The 26,730-nt window shown below is 33.0% G+C and overlaps 2 protein-coding genes and 1 long non-coding RNA gene across 4 annotated transcripts; 1 reads left to right on the top strand and 2 right to left on the bottom strand.

Moving 5' to 3' along the window:
• Window positions 1–1,897: 1,897 nt before the first annotated feature.
• LOC143234431 (uncharacterized) lies at window positions 1,898–14,439 on the top strand. Its single transcript, XR_013018651.1, has 3 exons — window positions 1,898–2,003; window positions 5,132–5,227; window positions 12,502–14,439. It is a non-coding gene; the product is annotated as an uncharacterized LOC143234431 (long non-coding RNA).
• On the bottom strand, window positions 5,204–9,618 carry LOC143234430 (cyclin-dependent kinase 5 activator 1-like). Its single transcript, XM_076471798.1, has one exon. It carries the CDS (start codon window positions 8,764–8,766, stop codon window positions 7,756–7,758), a length of 1,011 nt encoding a protein of 336 aa, XP_076327913.1. The 5' UTR covers window positions 8,767–9,618; the 3' UTR covers window positions 5,204–7,755.
• A 3,238-nt stretch (window positions 14,440–17,677) lies between the features above and the next one.
• Window positions 17,678–26,435, bottom strand: LOC143234429 (uncharacterized). 2 transcript variants are annotated; one of them, XM_076471796.1, is made up of 4 exons: window positions 26,124–26,232; window positions 21,498–21,871; window positions 18,862–19,303; window positions 17,678–18,355 (listed from the first exon to the last, which is right to left on the bottom strand). In XM_076471796.1, the coding sequence occupies exons 1-4, from the start codon at window positions 26,150–26,152 to the stop codon at window positions 18,202–18,204; spliced, it is 999 nt and encodes a 332-aa protein (XP_076327911.1). In that variant the 5' UTR covers window positions 26,153–26,232; the 3' UTR covers window positions 17,678–18,201. The 2 variants fall into 2 exon arrangements, with proteins under 2 accessions (XP_076327911.1, XP_076327912.1); XM_076471797.1 differs by having other exon boundaries at window positions 18,217–18,355; window positions 18,832–19,303; window positions 26,124–26,435.
• Between the last annotated feature and the right edge of the window lie 295 nt (window positions 26,436–26,730).

Genomic DNA, 26,730 nt, shown 5'->3' with positions numbered 1-26,730 from the left:
TTTTTAATACAAAACGTAAGTTAAAAGTTGTAACATTTTAAAATAGTATTATAACGTCTTGTGATTTTAAAATTTTCAGTTCTTCAGAAAAACTCTGTATATAAAAAAACTAACTCTACAAGGAGTGACATCAGGAAAAAGTAATGTTTATCACAATGACCAAACAATACAACTGCGTTTCAAAGAAAGTTTATTAAAAACTCAGAGCATCTCTTTAAATTCGAGTATTGTGTGCTGATTTTTTCCTGTTGTTTTTGAATATTGCTAAGTATTTTTATTATTAAAATTTAGATAAATTGTAGGCTAATAATTTAAATTTTCAACATTTAATCGTTGAATATCCAGATAAAAGTATATATTTTCAATTTAAAGCTTGAAGTTAATTCATTATAACCCTACATTAATGACTCCAAAATTGGGAAAATACAGAAAGAAAGATTAGTTTATTTAAAGTATACATAAAAGTTAAACTGTAAGTTATTTGATATATATTCCACAATTTAAGAGCATTAATCGCAAAGTGTATTTTTAGCTTATTTTTTAGGTGTTATTCACGAGATATTTACCCCATTTCTAATTTATCTTAATCTCAACCAGTTATGTACAGTGTTTACGCGTGAATAAACAATATCCGTCTTTGTTGTTCATTTTTGAAATTTTAAGAATATTTATATCTGGACGCTGAAATTTAAATAATAATTTCATTTGCTGAAACTAAAAGCCCCCCAGTGGCTTAATGACATTTCTATGAACTTGCAACTCTGACAGACAACCTATGTTTTTATAATCCTGGTGAACACAGCATAGTAAAGCCCATTGTGTGGCTTTGTGCTTAAATACAACCAAATTAATGAGCTAAATAACATCAGAAGATTAGAAAAGCCGCTCATAGTCTTCTCGATGCAACAGCTCTGTCTTCCTCTTGGAATAATCTTCATTACTTACTATAATATTTAATTTATAACATTTAGAATTTTATTCTCTGTAATATATTTTGGACCTGGTTCATTTAAAAATTGAATTTATGAATGACATATCGTGACTTTTTCAGCCAAAAACCATATTACAGCGCTACCTATCGATCAAATTTTGACACACATTTCAAAAAAATAACCAACTGTTTCTTATAAAATTCAGTAACGCGTTATTTCGTAATACATGCCATATATTCTAATATAGGAATGTACACCGGTTTAGTTGGGGAGGTGGTCCTTAAAAATTGGTATCTTATAACGAAAACCTTTAGAAAATGGTGAATATTATTTTTGGCGCTACAATTTATGTATCATCAATATTTAGTACTGAACACATTAATTAGTAAATATAAAATAAGTCACAACAATAACATTATTGTTAAATTTTCGTAGACAACAATGTAAGTAGTTAAGGCACTCTCGACTCGTAATCCGAGGGTCGTAGGCTCAAGTCTCCGTCGCGCCAAACATGCTTACCCTTTCAGCGTGGGGGCGTTATAGTCAATCCCACTATTCGTTGGTAAAAGAGTAGTCCAAGAGTTGGCGGTGGGTGGTGATGATTAGTCAGTCATTGCTAAATTAGGGACGGCTAGTGCTGATAAACCTTATTTAGCTTTGCGCGGAATTCAAACCAACAATATAAATTACACTCGTTTATAATTTCTTTGGTATCGATAATTATAACATTTGAAAACGTATTCTTTTATTATAGAATATCTTTTACATTTGTGTTATTTAATACGAACTGCTTTTTGTTTGTAATACAAACCATTTACCGAATAAACTGTATATGTAAGTATAAGTGTATTGTTTTTGGCTCATAAAAAGCAATGGTTTACGAAGGTTTATAGCTCGTGAAGACCAGTTCTATATAAATATATTGGCTTGAGAATTAGAACTCTTGCCACTAGAGGGGGCTCCTTCGAATACGCAATCCTTCCCACATTCAGCCTACGTTTTTGCAACAGGGCTTTAGTTTTTCAGAATACTAAGGTTGGATCTAAAAAAAATCTGAAGAGGAAGAAACAAGTAAGATATTAAAATTACCATCAGAAAAGTATTTTTTTATGTATCCAAAATAAAATAATTCATCGATTTTATGGATAGAGCTTTCGGTGTGTAACGGTGGAAGCAGCTATAAAATCTAGATTTACATGCATATTAATTTGAATACAGTAATAATATCTTACTTTTTAATGCTCATATTTTTAAAAAAAAGTGCACATATGATTAGGAAATTTTTGAAAATTAAAATTAATACGTTTTGTTTGTTTTTTTACTCGAACCCATTTATATATGAAATTGGTCAAATCTGGAATTTATAAACCATTCATTTCTCTAATGAATGCTCGTTCTCATATTCAAACACATTACAAAAAATTATCGCTGGTTCCAGACCGGTCCGTTACAGGAATTACGGTTCGAAATCGTTGTTAATTGCTTAGTATGTTTACTTTTACCATTTTAAATAATGTTAAACTATTTGTCAGTAACGATAAAAAAAAATTTTTTGTAACTGTAGTATCAGTGTGCGTGTGTGTATGTTTTTCTTACAGTAAAGCCACATCGGGCTATCTATTCAGCCCACTGAGGGGAATCGAACCCCTGATTTTAGCGTTGTAAATCCGGAGATATACTGCTGTACTAGCAGGGGGCCTGTATTATCACACAATCTTCTCTATTACAATGGGGAATAACTGAAAACAACTGAAGCTATACCAACTGATAACGTAAAGTCGTGGGGAGGTATTCTAAGGAGATTCTAATGGATACCAAAATACAGTGTATCATGCTTAATATGTATAGGACAAAAAGTTACCGGACCTCTGTTGACGGGTTGAATTTTGTGTTTTAGAAGACAATAATTTAAACGATATTTAGGCTACCACTTTGGACATGGCTGGAATGTAGCTGGCTCTATTTGTCAACTGGCAATGCATAACACAGTTATGCCAGTCTTAAATTAGTTATAATGTATCTTCCTTTGGATAAAAAAGAAAATCCGGAAGCGGTTCAGGATCATTGATCGTGAGAAATGTGACAGAATGATTAAACTTTACGAAACGTTAACTTCACAAACTAACACATCGAAATTTAAATAGTTTTGGTTCTATTAAGAAGGTTATCTACTTGTTTTAAAACTTTGAAGTGAGCTCTATCTGATCTGCGTCCAACTACTCTGAAGTGTGTCGTGACGAACTCATCTTTAATCCAACGTTTCTCTGAGTACAACAAACCTAATCAACTAGTCCACGGTGACCAACCAACCGAATATAGATCAATATTCGCATGACATGTAAGTTTGTTTGTTTGTTTGTTTTGGAATTTCGCACAAAGCTACTTGAGGGCTATCTGTGCTAGCCGTCCCTAATTTAGTAGTGTAAGACTAGAGGGAAGGCAGCTAGTCATCACCACCCACCGCCAACTCTTGGGCTACTCTTTTACCAACGAATAGTGGGATTGACCGTCACATTATAACGCCCCCACGGCTGGGAGGGAGAGCATGTTTGGCGCGACGCGGGCGCGAACCCGCGACCCTCAGATTACGAAGCGCACGCCTTAACGCGCTAGGCCATGCCGGGCCTCAACGTGTAAGTCAAAGAGATTTTAGTCGTGGAAGCCATACTTGTAGACAGAGACACTCTTTGGTCTATAAAAAATGTCATTGTTGTCATCAGTCCTACAAAACAACTTTACTTAACATAATTTCCACGCAGAAAAAAAAATACACAATTTAATTCGGATTTTAAAACAAAAAAAATTGAAAATTGTTTATTTTTTATATGTCTTAAATGTATATTAAGTTTTATTATTATCATTAATATGACAGTGTAATTGGAATTTGCTTCTTACATTGGACTCCAATTACTTCACTGTATAGAAATATTAAACCAGAGTTAATTTAGAGATGTATTTATAATTCACTTATCAACACATAACTTCAAACAATGGCCCTGTATGGCCAAGTGGTTAAGGCTCTCGACTCGTAATCTGAGGGTCGCGGCTTCGAATTCTTGTCACATCAAACATGTTCGCCCTTTCACCCGTGGGGGCGTTATAATGTAACATTCAATCCCACTATTCCTTGGTAAAAGAGTAGCCCAAGAGTTGGCAGTGGGTGGTGATTAGCTGCCTTCCCTCTAGTCTTACACTGTAAAATTAGGGACGGCTAGAGTAGATAGCACTCGAGTAGTTTTGCGCGAAATTCAAAACAAAACAAAAACAAGATTAATAATCTGTTGTAAGTTAACAGACACCTATATTCAATATTATTACAGTCTGAATTATTAGTAAAAATAAAATACAGGAAGTGACGTAGATGAAAGCTAGATTAGCACTTAAATGCTATCTTTCTTTGACTTTCTTCCTAACCCTGTCCACCGCTGGTGCAGCGGTAAGTTTACGGATTTACAACACTGAAATCATGGGTTCGATTTCCCTGGGTGGCCTCACCAGATAGTCGAATGTAGCTTTGCTCTAAGAAAAACATTCTTCCTAACCTTTATTTTCCGATTTGTTTGTTTAATATCATTGTCGCATACTTTGTTCCTAATCTCATGGCTACGTTTGTAGAGGTAATAATTTGTATGATTTATTATGATAACTTCAGTTACTTAAGAAAAACAATAATACAAATATCGCACGTGCATAAATCCATTGATGTTCTTGTAGATAAAAAAATTAATGAATATATTGAAAAGATTATTACACGTGAGCTTTTCCTGCTGACATTGAACGTCAGTTTTGACCTTGTGACCCTAATCAGTGTCTTCTGTTGATACCAAACGTCAGATTTAACCCTCTGACCTTGTCAATGTTTTACGTTGATACCAAACGTCAGATTTAACCCTCTGACATTGTCAATGTTTTATGTTGATACCAAACGTCAGATTTAACCAATATTCCAATAAACTCAATATTCCAACGTACGTTTTCTAGGGTGTCATTTCAAATAATAAAACCATTATTGTCGACTTTAATAAATAACCTCTTATAAGGTCTGTTTTAAGTGTAAAAATTTGTTGATTGTTTTTGTGTGTGTGTTTCTACAACTCTCAGCTAATTATATTTAAAATCTGTTTTAAGTGTAACGATGTTGAATGTTTGTTTTATGTTTCTATAACTCTCAGTTAGTTTATATTTAAAATCTTTTTCAGGAAAACGGGGTCTGCTCCTGTAAAAACGCACCTTTTCTGTGGAAAAAAACACAACAGAACAAAACGTGTAGAAGAGATTCATGTTTTAGTTTATTGGTAAAAAAAACATTATTCTTGTAAAACATCATAAATAACAATTAGAGATCATGATACCGTTCTTGTTCGAGATGGGTTTACTTTAAAAAAAGAACAATATCAAGAACAGTAATAATTATTATTAATAAAACAAATAGATAGTCAACTAAATTAACAGAACGTCTCCAAAATAACTTTCACAACACGTTCTTGAGATCGACATACACACACATTCTTAATGGATAATTTATTTGTGCTAGTAAAGGTGTATTTACATAATATAACAAATAACACTTAATATTATTTTGTATTCTATATATGTACACACGCCTACTTTAAAAACAACTATACGTATTGAGTATCTGGATTCGTGTCACGTTGGTTTTTATAGTACCATGACTTTTACATCTAGTGCGTTTGTATAATGAGGATGTGTGTTTGTGCAAAGCCACAAAGGGCTATCTGCTCAGCCCACCGAGGGGAATCGAACCCCTGATTTTAGCGTTGTAAATCCGGAGACATACCGCTGTACTAGCGGGGGGCATATAATGAGGAAGTTTTAGACGTATAGCGATTTTGTTGTAACGTTTGTTTTTGAATTTCGCGCAAAGCTACACGAGGACTATCTGCGCTAGCCGCCCCTAATTTAATAGTGTAAAACTAGAGGGAAGGCAGCTAGTCAACACTACCCACTAATAACTCTTGGGCTACTTTTTTTATCAAAGAATAGTGGGATTGACCGTAACTTTATAATGCCTCCACGTCTCAAAGGACTAGCATGTTTAGTATGAGACGGATTTAATCCCGCAACCCTCAGATTACGAGTCGAACGCCTTAACCCACCTGGCCATGTCCGGCCTGGTTTTGTTGTAAAGCACAATGCTACACAATGAGCTGTCTGTTCTGTGCCTACAATGGGTTTCGGAACTCGATTTTTGTGTATTTGTTTGTTTTGGAATTTCGCGCAAAGTTACACGAGGGTTATCTGCGCTAGCCGTCCCTAATTTAGCAGTGCAAGACTAGAGGGAAGGCAGCTAGTCATCACCACCAACCGCCAACTCTTGGGCTACTCTTTTTACCAACGAATAATGGAATTGACCGTAACATTATAACCTGCACATGGCTAAAAGGGCGAGCATGTTTGGTGCGACGGGGATTCGAACCCACGACCCTCGGATTAGGAATCGAACGCCTTAATCTACCTGGCCAACTCGATTTTTAGCTTTAGAAGTCCTCGAGCTTATATTTGAACCAGAGGGTAGGAGTCTTCATTTGTAGTTAAGCGAAAGCTATACAATTGGCTATTTCTACTATGCCCACTAGTGTTACAAGTCCGAAGGCTTACCGCTGTGCCACTGGGGTCAGGGTAGGTGAAAGGCATGTTAATGCATCAACATTTCCCTTTCACAACATGTATCACTTTGGGTAGCAAACAGACGACCAGTAAATAAATTCTTGGTTATTTGTAACACTGAATCCATTAATCATACCGAAATAAAGAGTGACACCTTGAAAACCAAATTCAATTAATTTAAACTAATACTGCGTTTAACTAACTTAAGCTTAGTTTTGTCTTAGGAACACAGAAACAGTCATAATTAATTAGTTTTCAAGATCCCATGTTCTACACGACGACATGACGTGCTATCATTTACGTAATATAAATTTTCATCATATACGTTAAATACCTAAGGTTTCTCAACAAATTTACATTTTGTTGTAAATAAATAATAAATATCAGAATAAATTACAATCATGCGACTATAATATATTAAATAAACACATTTTCCACAGCTCAGTTTGTCATCAGACAATTTTGTACAATACATGAAAACCTTGTCAACTTACATTGTATTAATGAGCAAGCTTACTTGCACGTGTTCATGTATCCGATAACCACTAATTATCCATTGCTAATTTTTCGTTTTTCTCTTTTCCTTCAGAGTTGTCGATGCTATTTATGCACTTTTCTTTGAAAAACCCATCGCAGTGAAATCGGCCCCAAACATCCAGTTTTGTAATAATGGATATTTCTTTTTCAAGATCAAAGGGTTAAGTACAATCGGTCGCAGAAGTTTCGAGTAATTTTAAATGATTAGAATTCTAAACATGTCCATATTACAGTGCTCGAAGTTGGAAAACTAGTATATAATAGGCCTTGTAGAGTGAACTTAAAATTCCCCGTGCATCCTTAATAAAAACAAAAAAGTGGTTATATGGATAACTTTGATTTTAAGAAATAAGAGTATGCCATACCCCAGTATACTTCTCTCACTTCGAGCATGATACTGCATAGGGAAAATATATCAATAAGAATAATTTTAAGTTTACTGGTTATACGTGAAGATTCATATGTCAAGATGGAACAAAATCAAAATCATGTTTTATAAGGTATATTGGTTGACTCCTTAATTTCCCAGTATTAGCATCAAACAGCAGTCTTACTAATCTTCACGTGACAAAAACCTTGTAGCAAACTCTAAACTACAACCCGTTATGGGAAAACGGAACGGTTAAAAGACCACATATTCTACGTACCAGAACTGCTGCTAACCGGAAAAGGTACAACGAGCTTTAAGTTCGGAGAAAACTTCAGTGAAAAAAGCAGGCTCCCTGTTAATACGTAACATTTTCTCACTGAGTAATTTGATAATTAACAGCGACCTCTCCCAGAACTTATCACTATTTTCCTCAATAAGAAAAGGTTTTAAAGGGTAAGATATTTCGTTTCCCATATACGAGTAAGAAAGATACAAACATGTTAGAACAACAGCCTGAAGCTCTCGTCGACTTTCTATATCTTCAGTAATAATTTCTCTAACTAGCATGTACAAAAATACAATGTTTGCTGGATTTATGAAGGCAATTTCCTGCCACCCTTTAAGAAGAAGACAACGGTCCACTGTACGAAGCCACAAGATGGCGTCCCCACCTTGAAAATCTCTTAGTTTTCGGCAACGACGATATAAAAACTCTCCGAAACATGGGAGAAGTTCCGATGTGGATGCTTGGATAATAGTTCTTCTTTGCATCCCAGGGACTGATGCTTGTCTAGTTTGTGCCTCCAATCCCTGTTGACGACTGTAGTACATAGGGCGAATTAAGTTATGTGCAGTTAACACGGAGGTGGGCTTGGGTGGAAGGGGTGGACCATTCTTCTGGACTTGTTTCTTTTCTTGTTCGATGTTATTGTTTACAAATAAATCCGGTGGACTCACACTTCTAGTTTTAAGGTTGTAACACGACAGAGATTTTTGGATGTTCTTGTTGTTGTCCACTAACGATTCCATGTTGTCCAGACGATGACGAAAGGTAAAGGTTTTGTCCTCCGTTTTCTTCTTCCCAGATACATTGCAGTTCTTCCAGTTAAGAGCATTAATAAAGAGAGAGTGTCTTTTAGTTTGATTTATGTTTTTGTCAATGTTGTTGTCCGTAATTTTCTCCAAAGAATTTTCTTTGTTCTTGAAGCTACTTAACTGTTCTTGGTTGAACTGGTTTACTTTGTGACCTTTGTAGACAGGTCTTTGTTCTCTCGGAGCAACACTGAGTACTGTGCCCATATTTATAAAATAAAAAAAAATTAAAAACAGATCACCACCGAACACAACAATATTTGTAAATCTTCAGCTGTTTGAATGTTCGCTCAGTTGCACGGCACAAGATGGAGGACGGACAGCATCATGTTTTCGTTAGTTAAGTGAAATAACGTGGTTATTATTGTCTGTTAGAACTCGACACTGAAGCTTACATATTACTGAATACCAGACTATAATAACAACCGCTGTTTCTCATTTTTTCGTCACTTGGTAAAGATAAAATAAAATATTCTTTAGCCTACGTAGTAAGCGGAGCGATGCTTGTGAACGCGTAGATTTTCAAGTCGTTTTTCTCCACAATTCGATCAAAAATGAATTTACTTAATGTGGTTGTTATAGCAACGTTATACTGAGACTGCGTGAAAGCGGTCTTCGATACTCGGTGATGTCACCATGCTTTTAGTCCTACTTCTACTGTTATGTGAAATTGTAGAAAGCGAAGAAGAGTTCATTATCCGTTTGTCTTCAAAACTAGTTGATTTTATAACATGACGAAGAGAAACAAGAAGTCATTTAGTGCCTAAACAGTTGAGAGCACACATCAATCCACAGATGGTGTATGTACTGGTAATAGGAAAATAAATATATCACTTAAGATAAAGAAATTGCATATGGTTTTTCTTAGTAAGAGATAACCACAACCTTACATTCACGTTCTTAAACTGAATTTCCTGTGTAGATTATTATATATTATCTAACAATTTTATTAGTTTTTTAGGCACAAATTTTACACTGTGTTTTAGAAATACATGTCGCATTACTCTCAATGCGACCCTCTCTTTAGTGGCTGTGGTAAGCCTGAGAACATATCACGTTAAAAATCGAGTTTCAATATCCGCCGTAGGCTCAGAACAGACAGCCCACTATGTAGCTTTACGCTTATCAACAAACAAGCACACAATACTCTTAATGCATTGTAGATACACCAGAAGGGGCTCGAAAAATATAATCGTTGTTAAAACATCTTGTAGAATCAAAATATTCAACCCTAAGAAACGGTCGTCAAAGATTATCATGGTGCATATTTCAGTTTTTTTTTTTTCAGTTTTAAGCACAAATTTGCACAATAGATTATCTGAGCCGTGCCCACCACAAGTATCGAAATCCAGTTTTTACAGTTATAAGTCTTCAAACTTACCGGTGAGCCACTGGGAGGGTAGATATTAAAAGCTTTTTCATAAAGCCAGTGTTGTATTTCAGGAACACCGTTTAGGTAAGTTGTGGAAGGAACAATGCTTTCCGTCCTTGCTAAGTAATATTTGTTTATTCTGGGATATATATATATATATATATATATATATACATGGTGTGGAATTTGCACTATTTGAATGGTTATTAAATAATGGGGATATTTAGAGAAAAACTTACAAAATAAGAACCGATTTTTACATTTTAACCCTAAAAACATGTGGATCGTCCATAACAAATGCCCCCTCATTGAAACTTTAAATGGAACTACTGTAGTTTTGTAAAATTATATACATATATTTTAAATGGAAGATAAATGTTCAGAACGTCAGTAAAAATGAAAATTGAATATGTTTCGGAATTCTGTTTTAAAAAAAAATTTAATTACAATATTGAGAAAAGATATACAGAAGGCAAATGTTTCTTAGATGTAAAATGTACACATTTTCTGGTCGATAACACAAATTATGGGCTTCGCTTCTTCCTTGTGGGTATTTGGGTATGTTTAATTTGTTTGAATACCCACGAGGGTCAGGTGCACAAGACCTCTTCCTCCATCGGCTGCCAGTAAGAATTTGTTGTTGTAGATTTTTGAGCCAGAGTATCCCACAGTACTCCGGCCCTTTTCAGGGTGATGTCCACGTATTGTCTTATTTGCTTTTTTTTCCTTTGTCCATTTTTTATATATATATTTTTATTCGTTTTTTTCCACTTATATATATATATATATATTCCCTTTTTCCATATATATCTATCGGAAAAATTAAAATAATAATAACAAAAAATAAAAGAAAAGAAAAAATAAATAAAAAGCATAAAAAATAAAGTAAAATAAAACCAGTTTTAAGTGTCTAGTGCGTGGCGGTCAGCTTGTTTCATATTTCTTAAATATATATTTATAGGAGAGAGGTACTTAGGACTATGTTCATCATGTACGTAGTATCTGTCGAGATCACTCATTCAGTCATTTTTATGCCAATTCTTATTAAAATAATTTAGTGCATTATACAAGAGTCTTCTGTAAGACATATTGTATCTATGTTCGCATACTTGTACATGAATGTGGATGAAGTGCCACGTTGTACTTTATAAGCTGAAGTTAAAACTGAATTTTGTATTCTTGGTAGTTTCTGTAATTGTTTGGGTGCTATGTTTATCCAGGCAGGAGATGCGTCGTCAATTATGGGTCTGATGTATGTTTTGTTGATTTTTATTATACAATGGAGCGCCATTAAGCCGCGGACCAGTAAACCGCGAATTCGCTTAAGCCGCTGTAGCAAGTCTTGTGAGCGATGTGAGGATTATCACTAATCCTCACCGCTAATTTAAGAACGTGTAAAAACGCGGCTTACGAATTTAATCCTGGCTTTATAACTTCAAGGGGATATTTAAAAAGGATTTGCTTTAATTTGGGAAATAAATAAAATATATTACAATAGAAATCGACCGTTAATCTACCTTATCCGCTCTCTATGTCAGCTTTATGGAGGCCGCCATTGTTACCGAATCACACCTCTCCATACATTAAAGTTAATCCGCGGTAAATCCGTGAAAAAAGTGATCAATAATTAAAGTATTATTTTTAATTCCATAATCCGATATTTTTATGGAATTGTATAAATATTGGCCACAAACCCAATAGAAATCACTTCAGTTTCTGAATTAATAGTGAACATATCATATTGACAAATTCCTACCCCATGAGTACCAAACGTAAACATGCATCGTATGACGTTCAGCAAAAGCTGAATGTCATAGAAAGAATACGAAACGGCGAAACTCGCGCTAAAGTTAGTAGAGAGTTAGGCATACCTGAGTCTACTTTGCGTGGGTGGATTAAAGATGAGAATAAATTAAGAGCATTTCTTGATGAATTTGATGAAGGTTGTTTGAAACGCAAGAGAGCTAGAACAGCACAAGATCCTGTGTTAGACAAGGCAACGTTCAATGCATTTTGTGAAGCCAGAAACAATGGAATCCCATATCTGGACCAGTTATTCAAGCACAAGCAGAGAAACTAAAACTAAAAAGTGTTAAAACGGCACTTGTCAATTGTATCTGAATAGTCTATACATTAATATTATAATGATCACGCAATGGCCCGGATGAGGCTCCTCGGCGGAGCTGTTGGCGACTTCGGCTTTTCAGTCACAAAGGTTTAAGCCGCGGTTAAGCAGGTTAACCCCCCCCCCCAAATACCGCGGCTTAACGGCGCTCCACTGTATTATCAGCTGATGTACCTTGATTTTTATCTGAAAGACTTCTAGCATAATTTGCTCTTTTCCAGATTCTAATCAGGATATTGTTAGTATGTTGTATCCACGTTAATTTGGTATCATACGTTAATCCTAAAAATTTAGCAGAAGTAGCAGTCAGTAAAAGTGATCCGTTCATGTATAACATTGGTGGATCTTTTTTCAGTTTATTTAATCTACTGAATAATATTATTTGGGTTTTCGGAATATTAATATTTATTCTATATTTCTGTCAGTATTCTTCTATATTATTCAGGACTGGTTGGAGGTTTGTTGCTGCTACTGAAGGAGTGGGGCACTTTTCGAGACCGCTACATCGTCAGCAAATTGTGATGCAAAACTTAAGTTTAGGTCTGACAGAGGCATATTACTCACATACATGATAAATAAGATAAGGCTAACTATCCCTTTCTGCGGGACTCCTGCCTCAGGTGAAAAGGACCCTGAATGAGCCCCATTCACATCTACTTTACATGTTCTACTGTCCAGGAAGTTAGATAGCCAGCGAATAATTACCTGGAGTAAATCCATTTCCGTTAACCGGTGACGTAATCCGTTATGCCACACCGTGTCGAATGCTTTCTCAATGTCGAGAAAGCAAGCTGCAGTGCATTCGTTTTTGTTAAAGCTGTCTGTAACTGTTTCTGTTAATCTGATTAGGTGGTCTGTAGTTTATTTGTATTTTCTAAATCTGTTTTGAATTTCGGGTAATTGTGAATCTAGGGTCATGGATAAGGCTATTACTTGATCTATGATTACACGGAATACTTAGTACCTAACAGGATTTTCATTGTTAAACCTTTTTAAGCACTCAAGAAACTTGAAAACGACCGTTATACAATAAACTCTTGTGTGTTTCTCTCAAACAGAAAAGTTGGACTGAAGAAAGTGTCAAAACTTGTTTCTGTATAAACTTCTCGTTCCAATAAAATGGAAGTAATTCTCAGTTACCATGTCACCATTGTACGATGGTTTTTCATCCTTCGTTAACGTATGATAAATATTTAACGCTACAAAATATTTATTTAAAATATATAGCGATTGCTAGAGGTTATGAATCTGAAACTGTAGTTAGGACCAATAACAAATACTGTTATAACCTACAGATTTCTAGTGCTTCCAAACTACAGAAAGTAAGTAAGGGAAATAAGGAAATCATATGTTTGCCATATATTCTATCGACGTCAACAAAACTAGGTAGTATGTTTATGAAACCTACGGGTTATCAAATAACCTTTACTCTTCAGTTAAGATTAATTAATATCATTAATGGTGTTAGATAAATATATATATTTAAAAACGGCTGGTATGGGTAGAGAAAGTACCACGTAGAGAAGCGTGTGTGTGTTTTCTTATAGCAAAGCCACATTGGGCTATCTGCTGAGCCCACCGAGGGGAATCGAACCCCTGATTATAGCGCTGTGAATCCGTAGACATGTCACTGTACTAGCAGGGGGCTGTAGAGTAGCGAACAATGACGCTGACCGAAGAAGGTCGAAACCTTGTTCGCTCCTCTACATGGAGTTTTCTTAACCCATACCAACCGTTTTTACATATATATTTTTCTCTACAAGTGAGGTTTCTCTTCATCACGGATAGTGTTAAAGATAAAATTGAAGTAAAGGATGAATGTGGAATATATAATGTTTCTTATATTTGCAGCTGCTGCTACATTTTTGTTGATAAATTAAGAATTATTACGTTCCCCAGCGGTATGTCTGCGACTTAGAACGTCGGAAACAGGGTTTGAAACCCGTGGTGTGAAGAGCACAGACAGCCAATCTTCCAGCTTTATGTTTAACTACAAACAAACAAGAAGTGTTAAGTTTGAAGGTGAGCACAAAGCTACACAATGGGCTATCTGTGCTCTGCCAATCACGGGTATCGAAATACGATTTCTAGCGCTGTGAATCCGCGGATGCACCTCTGTACACGAGGGTACATGTGACGAAATATTTTGTTTTTACATATCATTGTTTGAAGCAATTTGAAAACAGTCAAAGAAGTAAAGCTATAAATGAATTAAATGCTGGGGAATCGTTAAAAATGAAGTTGAATAAAGATGAGGACCTGGTGCCACGGACTGTTTGTTGGTTTATTCGTTTTGATTGTTTGTTTGTTTTGAATTTCGCGTAAAGCTACACGAGTACTAGCCGTCCCTAACTTAGCAGTGTAAGACTAGAAGGAAGGCAGCTAGTCATTACCACCCACCGCCAACTCTTGAGCTACTCTTTTTACCAACGAACAGTAGGATTGATAGTAATATTATAACGCTTCCACGGCTGAAAGAGTGAGCATGTTTGGTGGGGTGCCAGAAAAATGCATTTTGTGGAAATCGATTTTATAAGTAGCGCCACCTTCCGAGATACAAATTATAAATGTATATTTACAGGGAATATGGATTTTTACTTGCTTATGTCTTCCTTGTTTCCTGAAGACGTTGGAGCATCTTCCACCGACAGATGTTGAGTTTTTATCATCTCTCGTTTTTGTTTTTAACTTCATACAATAAATTATTGAGCATATTTGAAAGGTTAGAGGCGTTAACTTACTATTTGCATACATATTATACACATCTTATTGTGGTCCACAATATTAAAAAAAATTCAGGTATTCCGTAAAAAAGCTATATATTACGCAAAGTATACTCTAGAGATCCCACTGTAGTCCATGAGATTTAAAAAAAAAATCGAAACGGTCGCAAAACCACTCAAAATATGAGAATAATTATAGATGAGACAGTGCCCTCCTAGTGTAATCACACTTTGTCTGGCAAGTCTGAAGGTTTATAACGCTTCAAACCGAGTTTCATTACCCATTGCAGGAACAGCACAGTTAACCCACTGTGTAGCTTTACGCCTAATATCAACCTCCTATTATACATGATAAAGTAACAACGACAATATAATAATACGTTCAGCTAATAATGAGACTCTGGCTTTGACGGCTCGACATGGCTAAGTGGGTTAAGGCGTTCAACTGCTAATCTGAAGGTCGCGGGTTCGCATCCACGTCGCGCCAAATATATTCGCCCTTTCAGCCGTGGGGGGCGTTATAATGTGACGGTCAATCTCACTCTTCGTTGGTAAAAGAGTAGCCCAAGAGTTGGCGGTGGGTGGTGATGACTAGCTGCCTTCCTTCTAGTTACACTGCAAAATTAGGGACGGCTAACACAGATAGCCCTCGAGTAGCTTTGCGCGAAATTCAAAAACAAAACTTTCTTTGATAATAGATCAATATTGTAAAACTAATACGCACGTTTTATTCTTACAATAGTGTTCAAAGTATATAATTTTATATATTACATTAATTCTGAAGAACAATATGCGAGACAGAAACAAAAGGACCGACGAGTATAGTAACTTATTCTACGATAAACTAACTCAAAATGTAAATAAATTCAAAGACGTGAAAATAAATTCTCAAAATCTAAACTGTCGCTCACTGGTTTTAAGCTATACAATATCTTCATCTCTAGATGACAGCACTTGTAGAGACTCAGGCTCTGATTTGACGATATTGGGAAAATTTTGTAGATCTAAACACATTCTCTTGTAACAGATTTCTTTGTCGTAAAATAAACATAAAACCAATATTAATAAAAGTTCTGAGAGTTAATATATTTATAGTTTAAAAAAACAATTGATGTATTGATAAAATATTAATATTATGAAAACTGGCCACAAGGAGTTGACTTTTAAACCGTGATTACTCTAAAATGTATTTAAATTATTTAAAAAATACAACAACTTTGCTCTCTTTAACGTAAAACAAATTTTGTTCCTATAATGACCAAAATCTGTCCATTTTGTTTAATTCCAAACAGCCAAGAACTGTTTAGTAATGTTTGCATATTAAAACATAATTTATTTTAATGAACAGCTGTACTCATTTCAACTAACACAGCACGGTTTAGGTTTACTTGGTATGTGTTGTTAATGGATCATCTGACTAGGCAGATTTAGAACTGATGAATGTCATTGGCAGGTCCAATAAATTCCTGGACAGATGCAGTGGATCACGCACACAATTTTAGTATATTATTCTCTGATTAAGTGTTCTTTCAAGCATGATAAAAAAATTCAGTTGTTAAAAAGTGTTTTCGTAAAATGTACTGGTAGGGTGACGCTTTAACTCGGACCACAAAGAAGGAACAAAAAATTTGAAACTAGCAGCATGTTGATATAACTGTTTAAGTTAACAAGTGAAGAATGTAATGCTAATATCCAACCAACTGATGAAGAACCTAAACATCTGTAATGTACAACAAACATATATAGATCTGTAGTGTCTAATTAATAAAGAATATATGTTATTTCTAACAAAGAACGGGTATAATCTACAGATATGTAATGCATAATTAAAGAATGCACCATAAGTTATCTGCTTATATTAATGTAAAATGATTCATAAAAATCACTCGTACTTGACTTCCGAGTGTGTGCAAGTTGAAGAAACTGAAACATTTTTAAACGTTGTATTATAATTACTATGGTACTTAAGTTACAATGAATTATTTTAAATACTACAAATTTAGTGGACCAATATTGTATCTTTGTACAGTAATTATAATTTTATTATTTTACAGAACAGATGTAATCTAGAGATCCTTAAAGTCTGACTAATAAAGAACAGATATAATCTAGAGATCTTTAATATCTGTCTAATAAAGAACAGATATAATCTAGAGATCTTTAATGCCTGACCAATAAAGGACAGATATAATCAAGAGATCTTTAATGTCTGACTAATAAAGAACAGATATAATCTTGAGATCTTCCGTGTCTGACTAATAAAGAACAGATATAAAATTTAGAGATCTTCCATGTCTGACTAATAAAGAACAGATATAATCTAGAGATCTTTAATGTCTGACTAATAAAGAACAAATATAAGCTAGAGATCTTTAATGTCTGACTAATAAAGAACAAATATAAGCTAGAGATCTTCCATGTCTGACTAATAAAGAACAGATATAATCTAGAGATCTTTAATGTCTGACTAATAAAGAACAAATATAAGCTAGAGATCTTTAATGTCTGACTAATAAAGAACAAATATAAGCTAGAGATCTTTAATGTCTGACTAATAAAGAACAAATATAATCTAGAGATCTTTAATGTCTGACTAATAAAGAACAAATATAAGCTAGAGATCTTTAATGTCTGACTAATAAAGAACAGATATAATCTACAGATCCTTAAGGTGCACTCTCTTACGAAAACAAACCCACTTACAAGTCATTCAAATCTCGTTAATATCCTATTCGCTTCCTTGGTCTTTTAAAATTTAAGGCTCTTCATTATGATGGATGATAATATTACCACCAATGGCACAGGAGCGCTCCCTTTCTACCTGGTAAAACTTTACCACAAGTATCGACATTTTGTTTTAGAAAGCAATATTAAAGGATTGATTGAAACAGAAACCAATTTATTTAATCTCGTGGTGCTTTCTTATTTTTATTAAAGTAACACTTTTTTTTTACAGATAATCTAGAAATATGACCTTTACAGAGACATTTTGTTTTCTCTTAAAATAATTTCGACGTTAAATTCAAGTTTCCTTGGTAGTACGCAAACGAAGGAGACTTAGTAATGACGAAGCCTAAATTTGGTCAGTTGCTTGTTCCAGTTAGCAAGATTAAAAGTTTAAGTTTTAATCTTATCCAGATGGCTTCTGGACTAGGAAGTATGACGTGTTGTTTTCCCGCCTATGACTAACATTGTACGGTGACTGATAATAATAGCAATGAAATATATATGGATGTTCAAAAATATAGTTATACATTTATTTAACATTCACACACACACCTACAATTTCTGACGTTCCTTACCTTGCTAAAAAACAAATATATGTTTCACTGGTGTCATTGTCAAATGAAATAATAAACTATAGAATACAGTTTTCTTCCCTTAGTAACAGGATGCTTCATGGCCTAGAAGAGTTGATCGTTTCATTTCGCTTTTGGTGTGTGTATGTCTAAGCTTTCACAAGTAAACCTTTCATCACAGTTACCAGAATGTCTCCAACCATATCGTGCCGCTCGTTTCAACCGTTTCTTAAAACGGTCTGGAATGTAATGATTTTTTAACAGATGGCGCAGCAAACTAGAAAGATAATAATAATAATTCTGTTAACTTATTAAAACAAAACACATCACAGATATCGTTACACTATAGCACGTGGTTTATACCTCTATGATGCTAATATTTTATATATATAGTTAAATTACTGGTATTAATTTGGTAGATACAAACAATGATAAACATATGTTCTTTTTTAATGACATTTTATGGTCAAATTAAATAAAAACACAATGGTCGATTTCTTTCTTATCTTTTCTCGTCTATTTTAGGTTTTAATTTTAGGACATTATTACTAAAGATTATAACCCACGGAATGGCCACAGATGTAACTCACGTATTCGACTCTCAGCTCAAAAAGAAATAACGTTAGCTTCTTTTTTTCGAATTTGTAATATATATTACTTTACTATTATAATCTTAACTTTTATAGCAGTAAGAAATGAAAAAAAAAAAGTTAATTCAAGTGTCTATCCGAAAAGGGCGTTAAAAAGTTTCACGATATCTAGAGGATTCTGCTGGAAACTTACATAGAACAAACAGTTCGTTCCAACTCGGGAGCAGCGATATTTAGCGGATCGCTGAATTCACAAGCCAACCTTTCCAAGCAGTGGTCATGTCCTGATAGCATGCCGTTACACTGCAAGTATTTAGCCATAATCGTTTCTTGTTGAGCGTCTCTGTGGTGCACCTTCTTCAGGAAGTCTGCTATTGCCTGGATTTCCGATTCTTTGGCTAGACGAGTTTCTTGGACATTTCTCTTTCGTCTTCCTGCCGTGACTGTGACAGCTGGAATTGTCAGGGTGGGTATAAACAGCAAACTCAGTAATGGCGCCATTAGCAAGGGGACTCCTGCTAAAGCTAAAAGAGCCCCTTTTGTCGCACCAAACTTCTTCTTCTTTGACCTGAACCCATAATTGTAGACACCATGATACTCCCAAACTTCTGGTTTTTTATCATACCCGTAGCCACCTAGTGGAGGCAACAGTATTTATTAAATAAAAATGTAAACACAAAACATATTAGCATATAATTAAATTTATTATCCTTATAAATAATACGCAGAAATTTGAAGTAAACTAAAATTTGAGATTGAGCTTATGTTTCAATTATCAAATTCAACAGCTGATTTATAGATATTATATATTTTTATTATATGGGTAAATGGTTGAATTTCTAGTGGATGTTTAACTCGAATAATTTAGCGTCCTCTATCAATTTACAGTTAACACAGCGATCGAAAATAGGCGGAATAGACCTATATTTTGCGACCGCGATCCTAAATCGAGAACGAGGCTCGTAACGCAAACAAAAAACAAATGGCGTCGTCGTATTACTGTTGTGTAGCTATGTGCACTAATGATGTGCGATACGACAAATTTCGTGTTCCACAGTTTTCCTACAGATGTTAACTGAAGGAAATAATGTCATGTAAAGATTTAACTTGATGAAAGGCCTTAGTTTTCAGTAAATAATGCAAATCCAAAAGGCAAATTCGCATAGGCCCAGCTCAATGCTATTAATTAACTCTGGGCTTAGACAACCTAGTTCTGAACTTAAAATAAGATTGTACGAAATTGTTAACATATATAGAAGTCCCTCGGTGGTACAGTGAGAAGTCTTCGAATTAGCATTGACAAAAGCTGCGGTTCAAATCCTCTCAAAGGACAGAGTAGATAGCCCAATGTGGCTTTGTTATAAAAAAAATACACATACAAGAAATAGCGTTACACAGAGTTTTGTATCGAGAAGTCCTAGCTAATGCATATGATATTTGCATTTTAAAACCTAATATTATAGTGAACAAAACTGAAATTTCCTCACTATACATTGGTATACAGAAGTGTGTACGTAACCTTATGGACACCTAGTTATTTACGTACTAACTCATTATTAATCAATAATCAAATAAAACTTATAAATATGATAACGAATGTAGGACTTTCCAGATATGTAGTTTTAGGCTTATGTTTATGAAACTAAGTATTAAAGATGACCTAAATTCAATATCATGTACTGTATGGCTGGCCCATGGCAGAATTATTTAAATATCCTACGGCTATTTCAACGATACCAGGTGATATGTTTTGTAAAATATCTACTTAGATGAAGACCGCATTTGTTTTCTTTTTAATCTTCAAGTTAATCAACAAGAATTATTGAATAATAGTAAGAATAAATACTCAAAGGTTCGGGACAAAACTACGAGACAAATTATTTATCACGATTAGCAAAAAACAATCAACAAAAGATACTTTACTGTGATTAAAATCAATAATAAAAAAAAAAACAACAACAAGGGAAAATAAGAGTATTCAACCAAAAAGATACTTTACTGTGATTAAAAATCAATAATAAAAAAACACGTTAAACCATTTTATTCAATCAAAGGTACAGTGAATCCTGATTAAAAACAAACAAATTTAAAAATTACAAAGAGTGAGGAAACGTAGTTAAACTGGACGTATGTGTATTGTTGATTCATTTTCTGGTAATATCTGATTTTGTTTAAACTTCAACGCTTTCTATTTTGACATTTTCCTTACAGATTTGTTGATTAACAATTAAAATATAAAAGTTGAAAAAATGTTGCCATAAAATAAGTTTGTTTGTTTTTTTCTGACAAGATGAATAAAGCAGAAAATAAAAATAAATTCTTGGTATGTTAAACAACATAAAAAGTATATCTGTCTTGAAGGGTCAATATTCAGTAAACGTACACCTAATTAGCCTAAAATTTACCTTTTCCATTTTTGATGATTTATATTATATTATAATATTCATGTTATTCAGTTGATTGAATTTTTACTTTTTTATGTAAACAAATAAAAACTTGAATTTGATATTAAAATGAGTATATTAGTTATTTTATATATAAAACAGTTATTCACTTCATATTTGTTAAATCAACACTTTGTTCGACTTTTACTGTTCGTCTTTGTGCCAATTTGTTTTTATGTTGTATTTTTTAAAGGTTGGCAAAAATGAAAAGTTACTTATGTAACTACTTGGGATGTTTTTAAAATGATTGACTGTTTGAAATAAAAAGGTTTACCTGTTTATGATACATAGTCAGTGTTACCTCGTTTATGATACATAGTGTACGTTATCTGGTTTATGATACCTGATTTATGTTCCCTGGTATATGATATCTGATCTATGTTACCTGGTCTATGATGCTTGACAGTATAATGAGCTATAGGGAAGTAGTAGCCTCTCTTTGATCTATGAGCTAGGCCTACAAATGTTACGTCAGACGAATCTTGGTTATACACGTGGCTCTTCGTATCAGATACTGAGAGAGTAAGGTAGGTGTGGTTCTGACGAACATCGTTATTCTTTTGATAGGAGTCTGTGGACGATACAGTGGTTAGGTCCTGACGAACATTGTTATTCTTTTGATAGAAGTTCGTGGACGATACAGTGGTTAGGTCCTGATGTCTCTGAACACGAATTTCTATGTTACAGTTCATCAAAGGACTTAAAATGGCGAATATGAAAACCAGAAGCTGACAACTGGAAGAAAATCCATCAAATACGCTAAAAAATAAACAAAATAACTAAATATTATGAAAATCGATTTGTTATGTTAATAGAGTAATACAAATACACAAAGTGCTATGTTAATAGAGTGATAAAATACACAAATGACACTCGATTAAATATAAATGACCGACAGTTTTTGTGTATTCAGTGTTGTCTACAGTCTCGTATAGTTGACAGTTTTTTTATATTTTGTTTAACTTTCATCAAAAGCTGTTAATTTTCAATGTCTAGTTATGGATGAACGACGCTCAAATCTCGGTTCGAACCCCAATGGTAGATATAGCTCAGATAGTGTTGTGTAACTTTGCGCTGGAATGACAAACCTAGGGCTAAGAGAAAGAACTTTATTTTGAAATATAGCTAGTATACAGAACTTAGCCATATTTAGAAAAATTAAAACCACGACACTTCGACTTTCAACACCGAGAACCCTCTGGCCCAAATTATTTTATTTATTTCTTGTTTCTTAAGCCACTGGTTAGTTTACGTACTTACAACGACAAAATATGGAATTCGATAGAAAACATTTCAGGTTACCTGATCTAGCTTTGTTCCAAAAAGCAACCAATAACAACTGTTTTGTTTCTTGTTTTAGTGTAAATTAGGGCTATTTGCGCACTGTCCACCACAGAGAATCAAAACCCATATTTTACCGTTTTAAATCCGCAAGCCTGTTGTTGCTGGACCCTCTCAAGGAAAACATTTCCCTCACTCTAAACATATATTTACGAACTCACAATGCTATAAACCGGTGGTGGGCAGAATACATATAACCATTTGTGTATGTGCTTCATTTAAAACAAACAAATTATTCCATCAGTAATCAACTAATACACTCCAATTCACTTCATATACAGCTAATAATGCTTTAAAACTGGGGAAACATCGAAGCGTTCAATCAGATATTCAACAAGTGACATTAAACCTCCCACTGGTCAAATAACAATACTTATAACGATAATCAGTATTTAGTATATGTAGAGTACAAACTTAATGTAATACTGTTTAATATCAGTAGACTTTACTAAACTTAATGTAATGGTGTTTAATATCAGTAGACTTTACTAAACTTAATGTAATACTGTTTAATATCAGTAGACTTTACTAAACTTAATGTAATACTGTTTAATATCAGTAGACTTTAGTAAACTTAATGTAATGGTGTTTAATATCAGTTGACTTTACTAAACTTAATGTAACACTGTTTAATATCAGTAGACTTTAGTAAACTTAATGTAATGGTGTTTAATATCAGTTGACTTTACTAAACTTAATGTAACACTGTTTAATATCAGTAGACTTTAGTAAACTTAATGTAATGGTGTTTAATATCAGTTGACTTTACTAAACTTAATCTAATGGTGTTTAATATCAGTAGACTTTACTAAACTTAATGTAATACTGTTTAATATCAGTTGACTTTACTAAACTTAATGTAATGGTGTTTAATATCAGTTGACTTTACTAAACTTAATGTAACACTGTTTAATATCAGTAGACTTTAGTAAACTTAATGTAATGGTGTTTAATATCAGTTGACTTTACTAAACTTAATCTAATGGTGTTTAATATCAGTAGACTTTACTAAACTTAATGTAATACTGTTTAATATCAGTTGACTTTACTAAACTTAATGTAATGGTGTTTAATATCAGTTGACTTTACTAAACTTAATATAATGGTGTTTAATATCAGTTGACTTTACTAAACTTAATGTAATGGGGTTTAATATCAGTTGACTTTAGTAAACTTAATGTAATAATGTTTAATATCAGTTGACTTTACTAAACTTAATGTAATACTGTTTAATATCAGTTGACTTTACTAAACTTAATGTAATACTGTTTAATATCAGTTGACTTTACTAAACTTAATGTAATGGTGTTTAATATCAGTAGACTTTACTAAACTTAATGTAATGGTGTTTAATATCAGTTGGCTTTACTAAACTTAATGTAATGGTGTTTATTATCAGTTGACTTTACTAAACGTAATGTAATACTGTTTAATATCAGTTGACTTTACTAAACTTAATGTAATGGTGTTTAATATCAGTTGACTTTACTAAACTTAATCTAATGGTGTTTAATATCAGTAGACTTTACTAAACTTAATGTAATACTGTTTAATATCAGTTGACTTTACTAAACTTAATGTAATGGTGTTTAATATCAGTTGACTTTACTAAACTTAATATAATGGTTTTTAATATCAGTAGACTTTACTAAACTTAATGTAATACTGTTTAATATCAGTAGACTTTACTAAACTTAATGTAATGGTGTTTAATATCAGTAGACTTTACTAAACTTAATGTAATACTGTTTAATATCAGTAGACTTTACTAAACTTAATGTAATACTGTTTAATATCAGTAGACTTTAGTAAACTTAATGTAATGGTGTTTAATATCAGTTGACTTTACTAAACTTAATGTAACACTGTTTAATATCAGTAGACTTTAGTAAACTTAATGTAATGGTGTTTAATATCAGTTGACTTTACTAAACTTAATGTAACACTGTTTAATATCAGTAGACTTTAGTAAACTTAATGTAATGGTGTTTAATATCAGTTGACTTTACTAAACTTAATGTAATGGTGTTTAATATCAGTAGACTTTACTAAACTTAATGTAATACTGTTTAATATCAGTTGACTTTACTAAACTTAATGTAATGGTGTTTAATATCAGTTGACTTTACTAAACTTAATGTAACACTGTTTAATATCAGTAGACTTTAGTAAACTTAATGTAATGGTGTTTAATATCAGTTGACTTTACTAAACTTAATCTAATGGTGTTTAATATCAGTAGACTTTACTAAACTTAATGTAATACTGTTTAATATCAGTTGACTTTACTAAACTTAATGTAATGGTGTTTAATATCAGTTGACTTTACTAAACTTAATATAATGGTGTTTAATATCAGTTGACTTTACTAAACTTAATGTAATGGGGTTTAATATCAGTTGACTTTAGTAAACTTAATGTAATAATGTTTAATATCAGTTGACTTTACTAAACTTAATGTAATACTGTTTAATATCAGTTGACTTTACTAAACTTAATGTAATACTGTTTAATATCAGTTGACTTTACTAAACTTAATGTAATGGTGTTTAATATCAGTAGACTTTACTAAACTTAATGTAATGGTGTTTAATATCAGTTGACTTTACTAAACTTAATGTAATGGTGTTTATTATCAGTTGACTTTACTAAACGTAATGTAATACTGTTTAATATCAGTTGACTTTACTAAACTTAATGTAATGGTGTTTAATATCAGTAGACTTTACTAAACTTAATGTAATACTGTTTCATATCAGTAGACTTTACTAAACTTAATGTAATGATGTTTAATATCAGTTGACTTAAGTAAACCTAATGTAATACTGTTTAATATCAGTTGACTTTACTAAACTTAATGTAATGGTGTTTAATATCAGTTGACTTTACTAAACTTAATGTAATGGTGTTTAATATCAGTTGACTTTACTAAACTTAATGTAATGGTGTTTAATATCAGTTGACTTTAGTAAACTTAATGTAATGGTGTTTAATATCAGTTGACTTTACTAAACTTAATATAATGGTGTTTAATATCAGTTGACTTTAGTAAACTTAATGTAATGGTGTTTAATATCAGTTGACTTTACTAGACTTAATGTAATGGTGTTTAATATCAGTTGACTTTAGTAAACTTAATGTAATGGTGTTTAATATCAGTTGACTTTACTAAACTTAATGTAATGGTGTTTAATATCAGTAGACTTTACTAAACTTAACGTAATGGTGTTTAATATCAGTAGACTTTACTAAACTTAATGTAATAGTGTTTAATATGAGTAGACTTTACTAAACTTAATGTAATGGTGTTTAATATCAGTTGACTTTACTAAACTTAATGTAATGGTGTTTAATATCAGTTGACTTTACTAAACTTAATGTAATGGTGTTTATTATCAGTTGACTTTACTAAACGTAATGTAATAGTGTTTAATATCAGTAGACTTTACTAAACTTAATGTAATGATGTTTAATATCAGTTGACTTAAGTAAACCTAATGTAATACTGTTTAATATCAGTTGACTTTACTAAACTTAATGTAATGGTGTTTAATATCAGTTGACTTTACTAAACTTAATGTAATACTGTTTAATATCAGTTGACTTTACTAAACTTAATGTAATACTGTTTAATATCAGTAGACTTTACTAGACTTAATGTAATAGTTACCACCAGCTAGATGAGGGTGATCTCCACATATCGTGTTTCTTTCATCCACAAAAAGTAACTCCATATAAGTATCTAGTACCTTTTTGACCATGAAACAGACTTAGCCCTCAGAGTTTCAAGTTGTCTTCTAGACTACCCTATTGATACCGCACATTATGGGGTTTTCTTTATTTATGAAAATCGTGGTTGAACGCACCCTTTCTTTCACAGGTTTCACGACACCTTGCAAATACGAAAAGATGTGAGTCCATGTTGAATTGCTCGCACATTGTCAAGTAAAGGCACACCCTTGGATTTGGAAGACTAATTCCTTTATTTCTGTTTCTCGCCTATATTAAATGAAACTATTATTATTTCCCTTTATTTATATAATATTGATGTTACCATGAGAGGGCGCACTTTAAAAAAAACCACAATTTTACAATATTATTTCCGGTTTATTTTTAATGTCAACTACTGACCCAAATGTATGTACTAAAGAACAATAATTCATTTTGTGATTTATTTGAAAAGCCAAACAAAACATTTCTGCACCAATCGTTTCAGTTTGGGCATAAGGTTAAGTACGAAAAAAATGACATTACAATATAAATGAAATATTAATAAT

This window comes from Tachypleus tridentatus, chromosome 12, assembly GCF_004210375.1.
Source record: "Tachypleus tridentatus isolate NWPU-2018 chromosome 12, ASM421037v1, whole genome shotgun sequence".
In the NCBI taxonomy this organism is placed as follows: domain Eukaryota; kingdom Metazoa; phylum Arthropoda; class Merostomata; order Xiphosura; family Limulidae; genus Tachypleus; species Tachypleus tridentatus.
This window is presented reverse-complemented; position numbering and strand designations above follow the sequence as displayed.